The 15,227-nt window shown below is 36.5% G+C and overlaps 3 protein-coding genes across 3 annotated transcripts in view; 2 read left to right on the top strand and 1 right to left on the bottom strand.

Annotated features, from left to right (window-relative positions):
* The first annotated feature begins 541 nt into the window (after window positions 1-541).
* Window positions 542-2,650, top strand: LOC131805394 (elongation factor 1-gamma-like). Its single transcript, XM_059128511.1, has 3 exons — window positions 542-701; window positions 866-1,015; window positions 1,168-2,650. The coding sequence occupies exons 1-3, from the start codon at window positions 693-695 to the stop codon at window positions 2,281-2,283; spliced, it is 1,275 nt and encodes a 424-aa protein (XP_058984494.1). The 5' UTR covers window positions 542-692; the 3' UTR covers window positions 2,284-2,650.
* A 2,918-nt stretch (window positions 2,651-5,568) lies between these two features.
* Window positions 5,569-9,484, bottom strand: LOC101900776 (CDGSH iron-sulfur domain-containing protein 2 homolog). Its single transcript, XM_005178047.4, has 4 exons — window positions 9,386-9,484; window positions 9,194-9,316; window positions 6,067-6,284; window positions 5,569-5,995 (listed from the first exon to the last, which is right to left on the bottom strand). The coding sequence occupies exons 2-4, from the start codon at window positions 9,288-9,290 to the stop codon at window positions 5,909-5,911; spliced, it is 402 nt and encodes a 133-aa protein (XP_005178104.1). The 5' UTR covers window positions 9,291-9,316; window positions 9,386-9,484; the 3' UTR covers window positions 5,569-5,908.
* A 1,883-nt stretch (window positions 9,485-11,367) lies between these two features.
* LOC131800574 (PH and SEC7 domain-containing protein-like) overlaps window positions 11,368-15,227 on the top strand; it is an 84,866-nt gene continuing 81,006 nt past the window's right edge. Inside the window, exons 1-2 of the mRNA XM_059128505.1 lie at window positions 11,368-11,800; window positions 13,104-13,427. Coding sequence (XP_058984488.1) covers window positions 13,287-13,427 — 141 coding nt within the window. The 5' untranslated portion in view covers window positions 11,368-11,800; window positions 13,104-13,286. The remainder of the gene's footprint in view (window positions 11,801-13,103; window positions 13,428-15,227) is intronic.

Here is a 15,227-nt window from a genome sequence, read left to right as displayed (position 1 = left end):
TGAAGTCATGGCTAGGCATATTAATTTCAAATTATAATGGAAAGCGACGGCTGGATTTTAGTGCGGCTCTGTAATCCCTTTGTGAAATGTCACAAAACATGCCTAGGCATGACTTCAAGCTTCTTATGTACTTAGCCCTTAAAAGCTCGATATCTGTAATTCGGTCGACTATATCTGGTACCTCACGCATATTTTCTAAAATTTCAGAATTAGATTTTCTAAAAATTATTACATATCTTAAATAAAGTGGAGGAAGCAACCAAAATAGTCCAAACCTGACATGTCGCAATATTTATATCAAATTTATTTAGGTCCGATGCGAAATAGAGAATATTGGCCCACTTCTTCAGAACCTAGTCCATAGAGGGTTAACAATTTGAAAAATCATAACAGATTTTTTGTTCCCTTATGTCGCCATTTAATATAAAAACTTCCTAATAAAAAAATTGTTTGGTTTCTCGCCACACACAACTGATCTTATATTTCTTACCTTGTGTAAACATAGTGTTAATAACATCTATACGCCACTGTCAGAATAACAACTCTACCAGTTGACAGTCGCCTTACGCCCTGTACGCTGTCATTTAATTTGCAAGGTCATCAAAGTTGTTGTTGTTGCATTTTGACGTTTCAACTGTCACACTGTCACGTAAATTTCGCGACTGTCCTCCTTCTTTCCGGCAAAATCAACGATGGCAGGAGTAAGTAAAAAAATTCTGTGATAAAATTTCGCTAAATATCCAAAACATCCTTTTTCCATTGCCCGACAATGGAATGCTGGATGAAAACCCGGAAATTGTCGAATTTAATTAATATGGAATTTTCTATTTTTTCTCTCTCGCCCCTTTCTTCACCATCCATGTAGACTCTATACACATACCCAGAAAACTTCCGTGCCTACAAGGCATTGATTGCTGCCCAATACTCGGGCGCTCAAGTGAAAGTTGCTAGCGATTTTGTTTTCGGCGAAACAAATAAGTCGGCTGAATTCTTGAAGAAGTTCCCCAGCGGTAAGGTAAGTCAGGGCAAAACAATGTTATTTCCTCATGGCGTGGTGTTTGACAGCCGGTTATGACGGTGTGTAAACGTCATCATTTGCTTGAAAAATGCCGAAAGTGAGGTTATGTTGTTCTGTTTAATAAAGGATTGTTTTTGTTGTTGTTGTAGGTTCCTGCTTTCGAGACATCGGACGGCAAGTTCCTCAGTGAATCCAATGCCATCGCCTACTTCTTGGCCAGTGAACAATTGCGTGGTGGCAAATGCCCCTTCGCCCAAGCCCAGGTCCAACAATGGCTGTCATTCGCCGACAATGAAATCGTCCCCGCCTCCTGTGCCTTGGTATTCCCCTTGTTGGGCATCATGCCCCAGCAGAAGGGCAACACTGCCAAACAAGACGTTGAAGTTGTTTTGAACTTGCTGAACAAGAAATTCTTGGAATCCACCTACTTGGTTGGTGAACGTATCACTTTGGCCGATATTGTTGTGTTCTGCAGTCTGTTGCATGTCTACCAATATGTTTTGGATGCTGCCGCCCGCAAGCCATACACCAACTTGAACCGTTGGTTCAACACCATCTTGAACCAGAAGCAAGTTAAGGCTGTCGTCGGCAACTACAGCCTTTGCGACAAGGCCTTGGTGTTCGATCCCAAGAAATACGCCGAATTCCAAGCTAAGACCGGTGGTGCCAAACCCCAACAAGAAAAGAAGGCCAAGGAGGAGAAGAAGCCCGCCCCCAAGAAGGAAGAACCCAAAAAGGAGGAGCTCGATGCTGCCGATTTGGCTCTTGCCGCTGAACCCAAGTCCAAGGATCCCTTCGATGCCTTGCCCAAGGGTACCTTCAATTTCGATGACTTCAAACGCGTCTACTCCAACGAAGATGAGAAAGTGTCCATTCCATACTTCTGGGAAAAGTTCGATCCCGAACACTACTCCATCTGGTATGGTGAATACAAATACAACGAGGAATTGACCAAGACCTTCATGTCTTGCAATTTGATCGGTGGCATGTACCAACGTATCGACAAGATGCGCAAGCAAGCCTTTGCCTCCATGTGCTTGTTCGGTGAGGACAACAACTCGACCATCTCCGGTATCTGGGTGTGGCGCGGACAAGAACTCGCCTTCACATTGAGCCCCGACTGGCAGGTCGATTATGAAGTCTATGACTGGAAGAAATTGGATCCCAAGAGCGAAGAAACCAAGAAATTGGTTGAACAATACTTCTCATGGACTGGCACCGACAAAGACGGCCGTAAATTCAATCAAGGCAAGATCTTCAAATAAATCTTTGCGCAGTTGTAGCAATAAATAAATAATGTCATCATCGTCGTCATCGTGTGTGCGCGTCGTGTAACAACAACAACAGCAAACAGCTACACTATTTATGTTTAAAACATTTACGTACGTTACGTTTATCCTCCCAACACTACCAACATTGATAATGGGCTTGAGACAGACCGACATCAAACTGAAAACGAACGCCGAGGAGTGTGATATTTTCCAAAAACAAACCAACAACAATGCCATTTAACTCCTGCACACTCTCCCCAAGGATAAACACCACGTTCTAATTGTATTTGCATTGTATTCTTTCTCTCGCCTTCTTTTTTTTATATATGTAATTAAAAACAATGTTTTTTTGTAAAACATATTCCTTTTTTTATTTTTTTCATAAAATGCTCGGAATGCTCATAGCGTGTAATATATAAATATTTCATTTTAATTTATTAAAAAACAAAAACAAAAGAAAACACAAAACTAAAGAAGTTGCAAGTTTTTTGTCATCCGACGTTTGTTGCCTTTTCGGTAGAGATGATGGTAAACTAATTGTTGCTGCTGATAAAAGTCCTTGGCAGAACAAAAGCTCTTGGGTTCATTGAAGATCATTGACCCCCAATGCTGTAGGGATGATTGCCAATGGGTGCGGCTCATTCATTATTGGCAAACTAGTTTTGCCAATCTTTGAATTATGGCATTTTTGTTTTTTTTTTATCGGTGGCCGAATGACATCACCGTTGCCAAAAATATTTCGCCGTCCAGCATAACTTGATTAGTCACTTGCTGATAAAACTAGATAGAGAAGAGTCGTTGATCATCGAAGGGACAAAACGAAAAATGATAAACAGACAGGGCAGCCGGGTACAACTTGAATTTAGAGGCTATTCGCGGGTAATTTTGAAATTTTTGTCATAGGAAAGTATTTTTAGCCTGACGACAACAATCACCCTTATCGCGTAGAAATTGTGAATATTTGTTCGCATGACAATTGTGAATCCCCATTAATATAATTATAATTTCTTTTTGTTAACTTTTGTGAAAAAAAGTGCATGATTGCAATTTTGGGAATGGTGAATTTTTTTTTTTTTTGGAAAATTTGTTACGCGATAAGGGTGAATGTTTAGTGGGAACTTACTAGTTATTATAATAACTTACTAGTTATTGTAATACAAAAACTTAGTATTTTGTTAGATGAACTTTTTGGAGAACCAGCACAAAAGTCGGGGTCCATTATTGGGTAATGAGTTCTATATAAGTTATATAATAGCCTACACTATATTCCCAAATTATTGGTCGTAGAAATTATTGGTCGTAGATTTTCTCCACTGCCATGTGTCAAAACTATATTCAATCTGGGATTTTCTCATCTGGTCCATGTCCAACATATAAGTTTACCTTAATTCCGATACAGAACTTAGTTTCATTAAAAACTATTGCCATAAGAGACATTTTAAAGCCAATATCTTCGGTAACTACAAGAGATATCGACATATTTGGTCATATTTTTAATAGCCAATAGTATAGACTATTACCCCACAATGGGATCCCCCATTATCAACTATTTGAGAGTGTTCCGTCACAAAAATACCAACTTTCGTGTAGTGCCTCCGAACTGGTTAAAATAACCTCATCATATGTTCGCTTACACAAGCTTTTAAATGATACCCATATTGTACAACCGGATAAAAACCGGACTTTGTATCCGGATCTTCGGGTCGAATAACCGGGTATTTTCCCCACGAAAATATCACTTTGCCGTAATCAGGTTAAAAATTTCCACTGGTGATAAAAATTTTAGGTCAATCCGAGCATAGCACGTAAATTAAACATAAGCCCTGGGCCGAAAATTTTGAGGAAGTACAATATAGCGGTTACAAAAAGAAGATATTATCGTGAGCGTCCGCAAGGCTTGCAATAGAATGGACGATATATAGGCGGCCCCTGAAGCTATCAAGTTAAGAGCCATCAAATCGAGAGAAATTCATGATTGCAGAAAAGACCTGATATCTAGATATCTAAAACTTTCTGGCCTTTTCAGTCACAGATCGTGGCAATCAAGAAAGCATACGAAATGGTAAGATAACTTAGCAATACTACAACAGGACAAATTCACTATCTATGTCGAAAGACAGGTGACTCTTAAAGCTATCAAGTCACATGCCATCAAATCGAGAGCCATTCATGATTGAAGTAATGCACTCTTGGATAAAGGTTGGCCTAGAACCAAGGCCATAATGAGGAATAAAATGACTGATAAATAAGCTCGGGGAGGGGCATCCTACTATTAATACATCACCACAACCCATTTTCATTTTTTTTTCCTTTTTATCTTTTCCTTTCTTTTATCACTTCTTAATCCTTCCTTGGATGAACACAATGGGCCAAAAGTCTCTGAGTGAAGCATCTGTCATGCGCATCCACAAACCAAACCCAGTCGTTATTAACATCGAAGGAGCGTTTCATTTTAAACATTTTTGTAACGCCTAAAAGTATGCTATACCAAAGGTAAATATAATGTGAAAGTCGCTACGTATTAAACACATGTTTTAAAGGACTTTAGAGCCTTGATAAAAGCTGGGTTTAAAGGACTCTAGAACATTTCTTTGAAAATTTGACTTGAATTAAAAATTTGATTAAACAGAGAATTTTAAAGAACCGATTTTGGAGTCTTCCGATCCTCTATCAACGGGGAAGTATCAAAGAGCCTTAGGGTCTCTTTTTAACTTGGGTCTTAAAGGAACTAAAAGCCTTTATAAACTTGGGGTTTTAAGGACCTTAGACACCGTACAAATGTGATCTTTTTATAGAATCTTAGTCTTTGTAAACATCGTTTTGAAAGGCCTCTGATCCTTTGTAAACGTGGATGTTTGAGCCTTAATAAACGTGTGTATTTCAGAACCTTCAATAGAATGACTTTCAGGTATCTCTAAATTGGAGGCCCTTTGGGGCTTCTATATTCAATACAAGGCTTTTAAATGTTTCTATTATCAATAGAAACTATGTAGGGTTTCATAAATTTAAAATTTTCTGAAAAAACTCTTCTTTCAATATCTAATCCTCAAAAATTCTACAATCGCTGGAAATTGCATTATTAAATTTTATCTTTAAACAATATTTTTAATGTAGCCCTAATACAAGTTTTGTGCACGTCATATTATAGAGGAGAATTCGTCCTTCCATAATTTTGACTTATGCCATTAGAAAAGTTTATTTTCAAATAAATTGTTCTCCAATCACAAAGCTTTGGTGCATCCATCCATTCATGCTTTTTTCCACAAATAAAAATTTCCGTTATGTTTTTCTTTTTCTGGGGAGAAAAATTTGCCACAATTTAATTATTAAATTCTTAGACAATATTATTATTAATTTATGATCAATTAATATCCATTAATGGTTTAAATGTAGAGTTAATAAAGGCAAATTAGAGCAACAAATAAAAAAGGCGAAAAAATATATGTATTTACTTATACAACAAGACGACACCAATGCTCTTTCGTTGGGCCCGATCCAAAAATTAAATAGAAACAAAAGTAAAGAACATATTTTCAACAGAAGCAAAAGAAAAGAAACCTGTAACAGAGGCTAGGCTAGATTAGGAAATCCTCTATAGCATCATATTTCCTATTTATATCTAAGAGTTTCTCTTAAGCACCACGGGGCCAACATTGTCACCAGTTTGTTTGTTGTGTTCACCATGGCTGCCATCGCAATAGGGCCACTATGGGGAAGAGAATTTAATTCATTATTAAAAATTATAAATTGTGTTTTTTTTTTACTAAATTCACTTACATTCTTTGACTTCCAGCAGCGGCAGAAGGCAGCCTTTTCGGCAATATTTTCAATGTCAATCATGTCGACAACTTTAGCTTCATGTTTGCGCACGGATTGATTACAGCGTCCGGCCTTGGAACAACCACCTTTGGCAGCGGGGCAGTAAGCTAAGTAAACGGTATAGCCAATACCGGCAGCAACGGCGGTGGGTGGAATGAGGGCTAACCAATCTTTGACTGTGGAAATGAAAGAAAAGGAAAAGTTTCTATTAAAGACAAGCCATACTGAGGAAGTGTTTATCGACAGGTTTAAGAGGAATATTAAAATTATCTGGACTATGAATAGATATTGGCAACAGAAATTTCCGATTTCAGATAATACTAACCCGAGTGTATAAAATATTCAAATATTGTATCTTATGTTCTTAAGTTCAAGGTATTAAAATGTGATTTTAAGCATTTGGAGGGGACCACGATTTGGACACGCAAGTATTCTATGAAACTGGTATGTTTTGTAAAGAACCAACCATCAGATGCTCCTACAAGTGCGGAAAGAAATTGTTGCAGTGCTAAAAATTACGACTATCATTAAAGGGAAGATGTGGGATTTGGGTAGTCATTACCGCTAAACTCGACAACCTGCTGGTGCATTGTGTTAAATGAATAAAGTAGAAGAAGGATAAATTATTGATAGGAAATACGAGTTATGAGAGTAATTGACGGCTAGAAATTTTGCCGTGTCGTCTTTAGCCACTTAAGTCTTCTGGCTAATTGAAGGATTACTGCAGGGTCAGCGTTAGAGAACGAAGACAAATCATGTGACACTTGTTTCCCCACCAACCTGTGTCTCACGTTAATGAGTGCTGGACGGTAAATGGTCCACAGGAGGCACCCTGTTACAGTTCTCAGGAAGGCATTCTTGCATTTGCTCAATCTAATGCTCTGTCATTTCATAGACAGACTCAGTAAGTTCCACATTTAAAAATCCACACGGAAATCACAAGACTCATAACATTGTCCCCATTCTCCCTTAGCGGAGATCAGTATTGTAGACTATTTGGTGAAGATGTAAAGCAAATGGGATGATTCGAGTGACGATTATTTCGAGATATTGCAGACATAAATTACCTTCATTTTATGACGGAGGGATTAAAAACAACAAGTAAAAAAACAGCAAGTTCGGCCGAGCCAAACTTTGAATACCCTCCACCAACTGGAACGAATTTGGAAATTTTCAAAAAAATAAAATCCCTTAAAAAGTCTGTAAAAATCTTAAAAATACCGAATAGGAAGTCGCCGTTGTATTGGGGTCTATACGAAGACATGGATCTGCATAGGCAAAATTCGTCGTAAGCCATTAAAATATTCAAATACGAAAGTTGAAAAAAAATCCGGTTAAATGAAGCTAAAATCATCAAAACACCGAACATAGGGAGGTACCATTATATCGAGGCTATACGAAGGCCTAAACCTGCATAAACAATTTTCTGTCACAGGCAGTAGTACCTATTAAAAACTTCAAATACGAAATTTCAAACAATTTCGGGGAATATTGTAACTAAAATCGTCAAAATACCGAATATAGGGTGGAACTGATATATTGGGCCTTTACGAAGGCGGGACCTGCATAAACAATTTTCTCTCACATGCTGTAGTACCGATTAGGAACTTCAAATACGAAATTTCAAACATTTTCAGTGAATATTGTACCTAAAATAGTCAAAATACCAAATATAGGGAGATACTGATATATGGGGAATATACGAAGACTTGGAACTGCATAGACCATTTTCCGTCATAGACTCTAGTTCCTATTACGAGCTCTAGATACGAAATTTGAAACAACTCCGATGAATAATGTCGTTAAAATCGAGAAAATACCGAATATAGGCAAGAACTATTATATGGGGGCTATACCAAAACGTGGACCTACACAGACAATTTTCTGTCTTAGGCTGTAGTATCCGTTACGAACTTCAAATACCAAATTTGAAACAACTCCGGTGAATAATGTCGCTAAAATCAACAAACTACTGAATATTGGGAGGTACCGTTATATGGAAGCTATACTAAAACGTGGGCCTGAACACACAATTTTTTGTCATAGGCTGTGGTACCCATTACGAATTCCAAATACGAAATTTGAAACAACTCCGGTGAAGGTACTCAGAAGGAACTCCCTTTGTGGATTTTCAGACAATTTCATTGAAAAATTTGGCTACAATCAACGAAATACCGGATATCGGGGGTAGAAATAAATAAACTCTCCTCACAAAGAAATTGCTAGACGGGGCAGCCCATAAGTAAATATTCCTTTAGACATGTATGTTTTATATAAATGACATAAAAATATTCACCTAGGTATATGTATATATTTCCATAATCACATGATGTAAGCTATATACCTCCGAAGGTAAAAATATGCAAGACAGCCACACTTGCATATTATTATTTCATATCAATTCTTTTCACTAGTCATTCATTTTAAGAAATTTTAATTAAATTCCAGATGATTATTTTAGACTCCCCCATTAGCTTATCTTTCACATCAGCAGCAGTCAATAAATAAATAAAAAAGAGAAGCGGCATAAAGACAACACAACGAAGAATAGTTTATAATTAAACAAACCAAAAAAGGAGGTCAATAACAACCTAATATTTATAAAAAAAAACAACATGAACTATATATATATAACAACAACATGCTATTTGGCGCTATTACTACAACTATAAAATAAAAGCTCACGCATAAACTTAACAGAATAAAATGAAAGAAAACACACTGAATATAGTACGACAAAATACCACCACCAACAACAACAAAACATAGTTCCAAAGTTGGCAAAAAATTGTTTGTTGCATAATCTACGAATATAATTTGCAACAAAAACAACGATGACGGATGACTAGAAGAAAGGGTAATTAAATTAATCTAGCTGCACGTTCCGATAAACGGCAAAAAACACACACAGATAACAAGCCACCTATTAAGCTGAAAATATTGACTTGAATTTTGGGCTCCAGTTTTGAATAAATTAAGTCCATTCCGGTTTTTTTTTTTCTTTGACAACTCATTTCGAATCTCATTGCTATTGCATTCCCCTGCATGAAATGCCTTGCATTTTAGTGAGTGACATACTACTTACACGACAATTTGAACCAGCCTCCAAAGCTATCTGGAATAGGCAAGCTTGACAAATAATTTGGCAGAGTATCCTTAACAAGTCCAGAGATTGCGTTCATTTTGTTCCTTTGTTTTTAATTCGTATCTAAAGTTGAGGGGTATAAGATTTTCGTTTAGTAATGAGTTTCAAGTTTTTTAATTTGTCCAAAGGTACCGCAAAGAACACGACTTCTTCGTTAATGATGATAATGACATTAGGGTTATGTCAGTCGACTTTCGATTGGTGAAGGGTTCTAGAAGATCGAAGAAAGGCGGTCTAAAGGGCTCTGGAAATTGGTTGCAGACATACGTTTACATGCAATTTTTTTACCGGGTTAACAACGATAATTGACAATCACAATAAATTTGATTATGAAAAAAAAAAAACAAAAACATATTAAATTTAAATCAGCTGGTCTGATCGGATGAGTTAAAAAGTTAAATACGTTTACTCATGGCACAATTACAGAAGGTAGAACAAAGCCATCTCCACCTTTCTTTTAGTGTCCCTATTCTGACAAAACATGTATACACCCACCACAATATTTTCGCGAAAATATTCGGCATTTATTCTGAAGCCACGGTCGATTAATACGACCAGAGAGCGACCATCGGCTGTTATGTTGGCCCACACCATCACCATGGCCAGCGCTTGAGTTCTGGTGGCCAATCGAAGGTGCACACTTTCAGCTGACCTCTTTGGCAAGTAAACACCATAATTTTGTTTGTTTACAAACTGCTGGGCAACTGTAGCGAATGTTTTCTCATAGAAGAAAACCAAATTCTGAATTTCACCACTTTCGGCCAAGCGAAGCGAAGCAACTCTTGGCTCTTCTGAGTCTGAGTCTATTTTCTTTCTGTTGCGGTGTAAGTTCTTGTACAGAGCTCATTTTTCAATATTTGCCGAATGACGAATGGAATATTGCGATATGTTCAGCTCAGGAGCCATTTTTCGGCCACTGCGACGCGGGTTTCGATCAAGTCGCTTCTTTACATTTCGAAACATTTCTGCTGACGTTGCTGTTTTCTTCTGTCAACTTCCTTGACGTCGGGCTACGCTACCAGTATCACGGTAACGAGCGATGGTGCGAGACACAAAAGATTTATTCACATTTAAATGCTGAAGTGCTCTAACGATAGCCACTTTTTTCCAGCCAAATATAAAGAAATCACACTATCACGCTTGAATTCCATCACGAAAAACTTTTTTTTCTGGAAAATTCTCACCAAAATGCTTTTTTACGCTTGTAAACAATGTAACGAGTTGTCACTGGAATAATTTTAACAGTTGTCCGACGAGTGGCTTAGAAATGACAGCAATCTGAAGTTGGTTGCAGTTTTTTCATCTCACCATGTATAAGACTCCTTTACAGAGTTGCATTGAGCAACCTTACTTATTGAGCCATGCTTGCACCTTTAGTTTAGTGAAGTGGGGTGGTGACACCATTGCATTGTACATCTTTAAAGATGATATCCAATTTTTTAACCCAAAATTCCAGAGCTTTCTTGCATGCTATGTGATTTCAACATGTGGTGAACATTTTACCTCACCTTCTGAAAACGTCTAGATCGTGCGATTTAATGTTATTTATCTATTTTCTTGTGAGCGTTGGTTAATCCATTCAAATAAATATTTCATGCATTTTTCTGAATTTTTTGTGTCCTGTTTTAAATAATTTTCCAATAGCTCAAACTAATCAGGCTTTAAAAATTACGATTTATACCGTATGAACTGTTTTTTATTCTTGCACGCGATTCCAAGAGCGAAAACCTTAAATTAAAATATCAATTAGAACATGACAATAAAAAGCACATGCATGCCAGTGAGAACATGACATTAAAAAATCATGTATACTATGTACGTCCATGTAAAAGGTGCACTCTTAACTTGTTTATCGCTTATCGATTTTTATTTTTTTTTCATAGATTTTTTAATTTATTTCTTTTTACCCTCTATTAATTACTATGATTTTGATTAATAGATTTTCTATTGTAAATAAGAAAAATATAATTTAAGATAATATCATTTGCCGTACATAATGAGTACAACAAGAAACCGATTACTTTCTACCTACGCAAAAGACGACTTTGATTTGTCGGTTTTTTGCTCTCGAATTAATCGATTAGCTACTTATCGATTTAAGTGTCCCTGGTCCAACATAAATATAACATAGTTTAAAGTGAATTAGTGCGGTCGTCGGTTGGTTGTGTTGTACAAACCATTTTCAAAAGAGAATTTTCATAATTCCAAAAAAATATATATATCCCTGCAAATAGGAAAATTACAACAAAATCGTGTTCGCAGGAGAAAAAACAACAAAATGGAAAAGAAAACAGAATTTCGTTAATGAAAAACAAATGCCTCGTTGAGAGGGGTTTTCTTATTTTCTCGTAAAACCGAATAAAAATTAACAGCAGCAGAAGTCAAATAATTGTGTGTACGTGCGTGCGTGTGTGTTTGTTGGAAAAAAAAGAGGTGGTGACGGTAAAACAAAAACTGGATTCTTTTCCTACCAGAAAAAAGTGTGTTTTATGGAAAATTCACAAAGAAGTCGAGGAAAATTGTTTGTGATCTGCCACAAAAGTTGAGGTGATAAATTTTGTATTGATTTAATAGAAGAAAAGAAGAGTAAACGCTGAAAGGCGTTGAAAATAAAACAAGTGCATTTGCGAAAAAAGTGGTGACGCTGGAATTAAAGAAGAGAAGAAATAAAAGAACACACAAACACATCTCATTGAAGGCAGAAACGTTGTCGTCGTCGCAGTCGACGTTGATGACGACTGAGTGAGTGTGAGTAGGGTTTTGCTCTGCTGCGGTGATTGCCTCTTGTTGTTGTATTGACGACGACTGATAATCGAGGCCGGCTTAAAAAAGTGATTTTATCCAGGAAAATTTTCAAAGAAAACATTTTATATTATAAAATGTATTGAATAATATTGTTCGCTTTACAAGACAGGAATTACCTTGATATTTTTTTTGGACATCTTGTCGTGTTGTGTTTATGCCCGACAAGAAGACGACTGACTGCGTTTAACTGTGTGTTGTCGAGGTGAATCGAGTCCGCCGACCAAGCCCAAAAACCAACAAACTCATTCATTCATTCATTCAGCAGTCAAGCATTTCAAATGCAACTAAGCATAAATTACAAGACGAAGAAAGAAAGAAACAAACAAAGCAAAACAGGAGAGAGGAATATGAAAAATGTAATTTGCTAAAATAACACGAAACAAAAAAAAAAGAGTTTTTTTAAACTAAAACCATTAAGATGTTGAAAATCTAGAAAGTTGTGCAAAAAAATCGTTAGCACGCGGCGTTCGTTAAAACAACAACAAGCTCTACAAATGAGATGTGATGTTGTGTATGGTTTTGTTGTTGGTTTAATTTATTTCAAATATAACTCCATCGTACATATTTTATTCATTCCCTCTTTCTTATCTGGTCAGCAGCAGCAGATTACTATAAGAAAGCAAAAACAACGATAATAACATTATAGAAAGGATTCGTGTTTAACCTTATCATGCTGCTGTGGCAGCTACTGTTATAACGACGACGACAACGACGCCGAAGTCGACAACAACGAGTATTGCAACAACATCAACGAGGCAGGCAAACGACAACTTATTGACGACTTGACTCATACTTTGCCAGCAAACATTTCGTCATCAAACGTTGCAGTAGTATAAAGAACCTCCCCCCCCAATCACCCCCTGCGTGCAAGTGTGGTTTTACCTTTGGCAAATCTTCTTTGTTAGCTTAAAAAAAGTGTGCAACAAACAACAAAACTTTTAATGTACTACAAAGAAAGAGGAAAAAAGGAAGCTATTGAATAGAACCAGAAAAAAATCTTATATTTATGAAAAAATATGATTTTATTTATTTGTTTTTATTTTAGTTCATAAAACAACAACAACAACAATTGTGACAAACGAAGTAAAATTGTAAAGAAAAAAAATAAAAAGAAAATATCAAATATTCCTCCCATAATTTAGACCATACCATTTTTGCCAAGCAAATAAAAACAAGTTGAAGCAGACAAAACGACAACAAAAACAACAATAAGAAAGAAACAAAAAACATGACAACCGAAGAGTTGAAAGTGGTTTTACATCGTAGCAGTGATCATTCCGGTTTTGGTTTTTCTTTATTGGGCACCACCGGGCCCCCACATGTTATCTATGATATTGTGGAAAATTCACCGGCAGCTGATTGTGGAGTGGTAAGTTTGTGATGTTATTTCCCTTTTTTTGTTAATTTAAGTGCCGTTTATTTTTAGAAAAAGGTGTTGTTTTTATCTAATTATTAAAGGTTGTTTCTTTAACACTGACGTATGTCCAAAAGAAATGGCACATCGTTTAAAGGAGCCACGAAATTTGACGAAGAGAGAAATGGGAGTTGTTTGTTTTTTTGTTCCTTTCTTCGTTGAACTCATATAGCTAACTGGCCACACAACGAGTTTGGATTTATGATTATCAAATTTTGGATGGAAATTGTTAGGGGAAATGTAATAAATTAAATGGAAGAGGGATTTTAGTAAATATTTATGATGTTGCCATTGGGAAATAAGAGAAATATTTTATTTTTATTAGGTTTTTATAAATTCGTTATTTAATAAAAGTACGTTACAGTTTACCAGATTTAGTAAGCCCTGGGGTTTAATGTCGACTATATCATGGCAAAAATGCATAAGTTTAACATAGGGTTTGTTGTCAACGAAATCATAAAGGTGTCTGGCAACACATCAGATTGTCGTTATCAATTTTTCATTCTCCTTAAGAGATTATTAAACGAAAAACCAACAAACAACTGATTACAAATAATTATTATTACCCTATCGAAAAACAATTTATTTATGACTAATATACATTAATCATAATTGATATTATAACACCAAAATAACTGATTACTTTATATAGATAGCAAACAAAACATACATAGGTCAGTCATGATGCCATTGTTTATGTACGGACACGTACATAAGCAGCGACGCAACACAATTCCATGTACGTAAAACTAAAACATTAACAAACCAAATAGGAAAACAAATTAAAATGCAAATCGCATCCAGCCGAAAACAAAAATAAACTAAAGAAAATTTGCAAAATTTTAATTCACACTACATTATTTTTTGTTTATAAACAATTCTGTGGCCATTGAAAATACGTTCTCTATTTAGTAAGCCCAAAAATGAGACCGTGATTTTAATAAAACGAGTTAAAAAGTATCAATCGGTTTTGCAGGCTGATATACAGGGTGAGATAAAACACTGCAACAAATTCAAACGTCATAATTTTTAAATTTTATTGAATGAAAGCAAAAAATGTCGGAAATAGCACTCAATTTTAGAATAAGTTCAGATTTGTTCGAATTGGTAACCTTTGGCACGAATTATGGCCTTCAAACGGCCAATGAAATCGTCATACGCTGCCCGAATGTTGCTCTGAGGTATTTTGGCCCATTCCCGGCGAAGCGCTTGCTTGAGGTGATCGACACTTTGGTATTTTTTAGTGCCAACCTTTCTTTCCAAAATAATCCAGACACAATAGTCCAACGGATTGGTATGCCATTGTGCGTAACCACTCTTAGGTGGCGCGTGCTGAGTACGATGGTGCTGAGTCCTGTAGGAATGTCCTAGGTCTGCGGCCACAATGTTTGCGTGCCCAAGGCTTTAATAAACCCTCCAGAATATTTTCGCGATAATTTTCGACATTTTTTCTGATGCCACAGTCGATTATTACGAGCGGAGAGCGACAATCGGTTATTATGGCGGGCGGCTCACACCAACACCATGGCCGGCGCTTGAGTTCTGGTGGCAAACCGAAGGTGCACATTTTCAGCTGACCTCTTTTGCAAGTAAAAACGATCATTTTGTTTCTTTACAAACTGCTGGACAACTGTGGCGAATGTTTTCTCATCGGAGGAAACCAAATTCCGCAGTTCAATTCTTTCGGCCAAGCGAAGCAACTCTTTATCTCTTTTGAGTCTATTTTCTTCCTTTTTCTGTTGCGGTGTAAGTTCT

The sequence above is a fragment of the Musca domestica genome, unplaced genomic scaffold (genome assembly GCF_030504385.1).
Source record: "Musca domestica strain aabys unplaced genomic scaffold, Musca_domestica.polishedcontigs.V.1.1 55, whole genome shotgun sequence".
Lineage (NCBI taxonomy): Eukaryota > Metazoa > Arthropoda > Insecta > Diptera > Muscidae > Musca > Musca domestica.
Note: the sequence above shows the minus strand (reverse complement) of the source record. Positions and strands in the feature narration are given on the sequence as shown.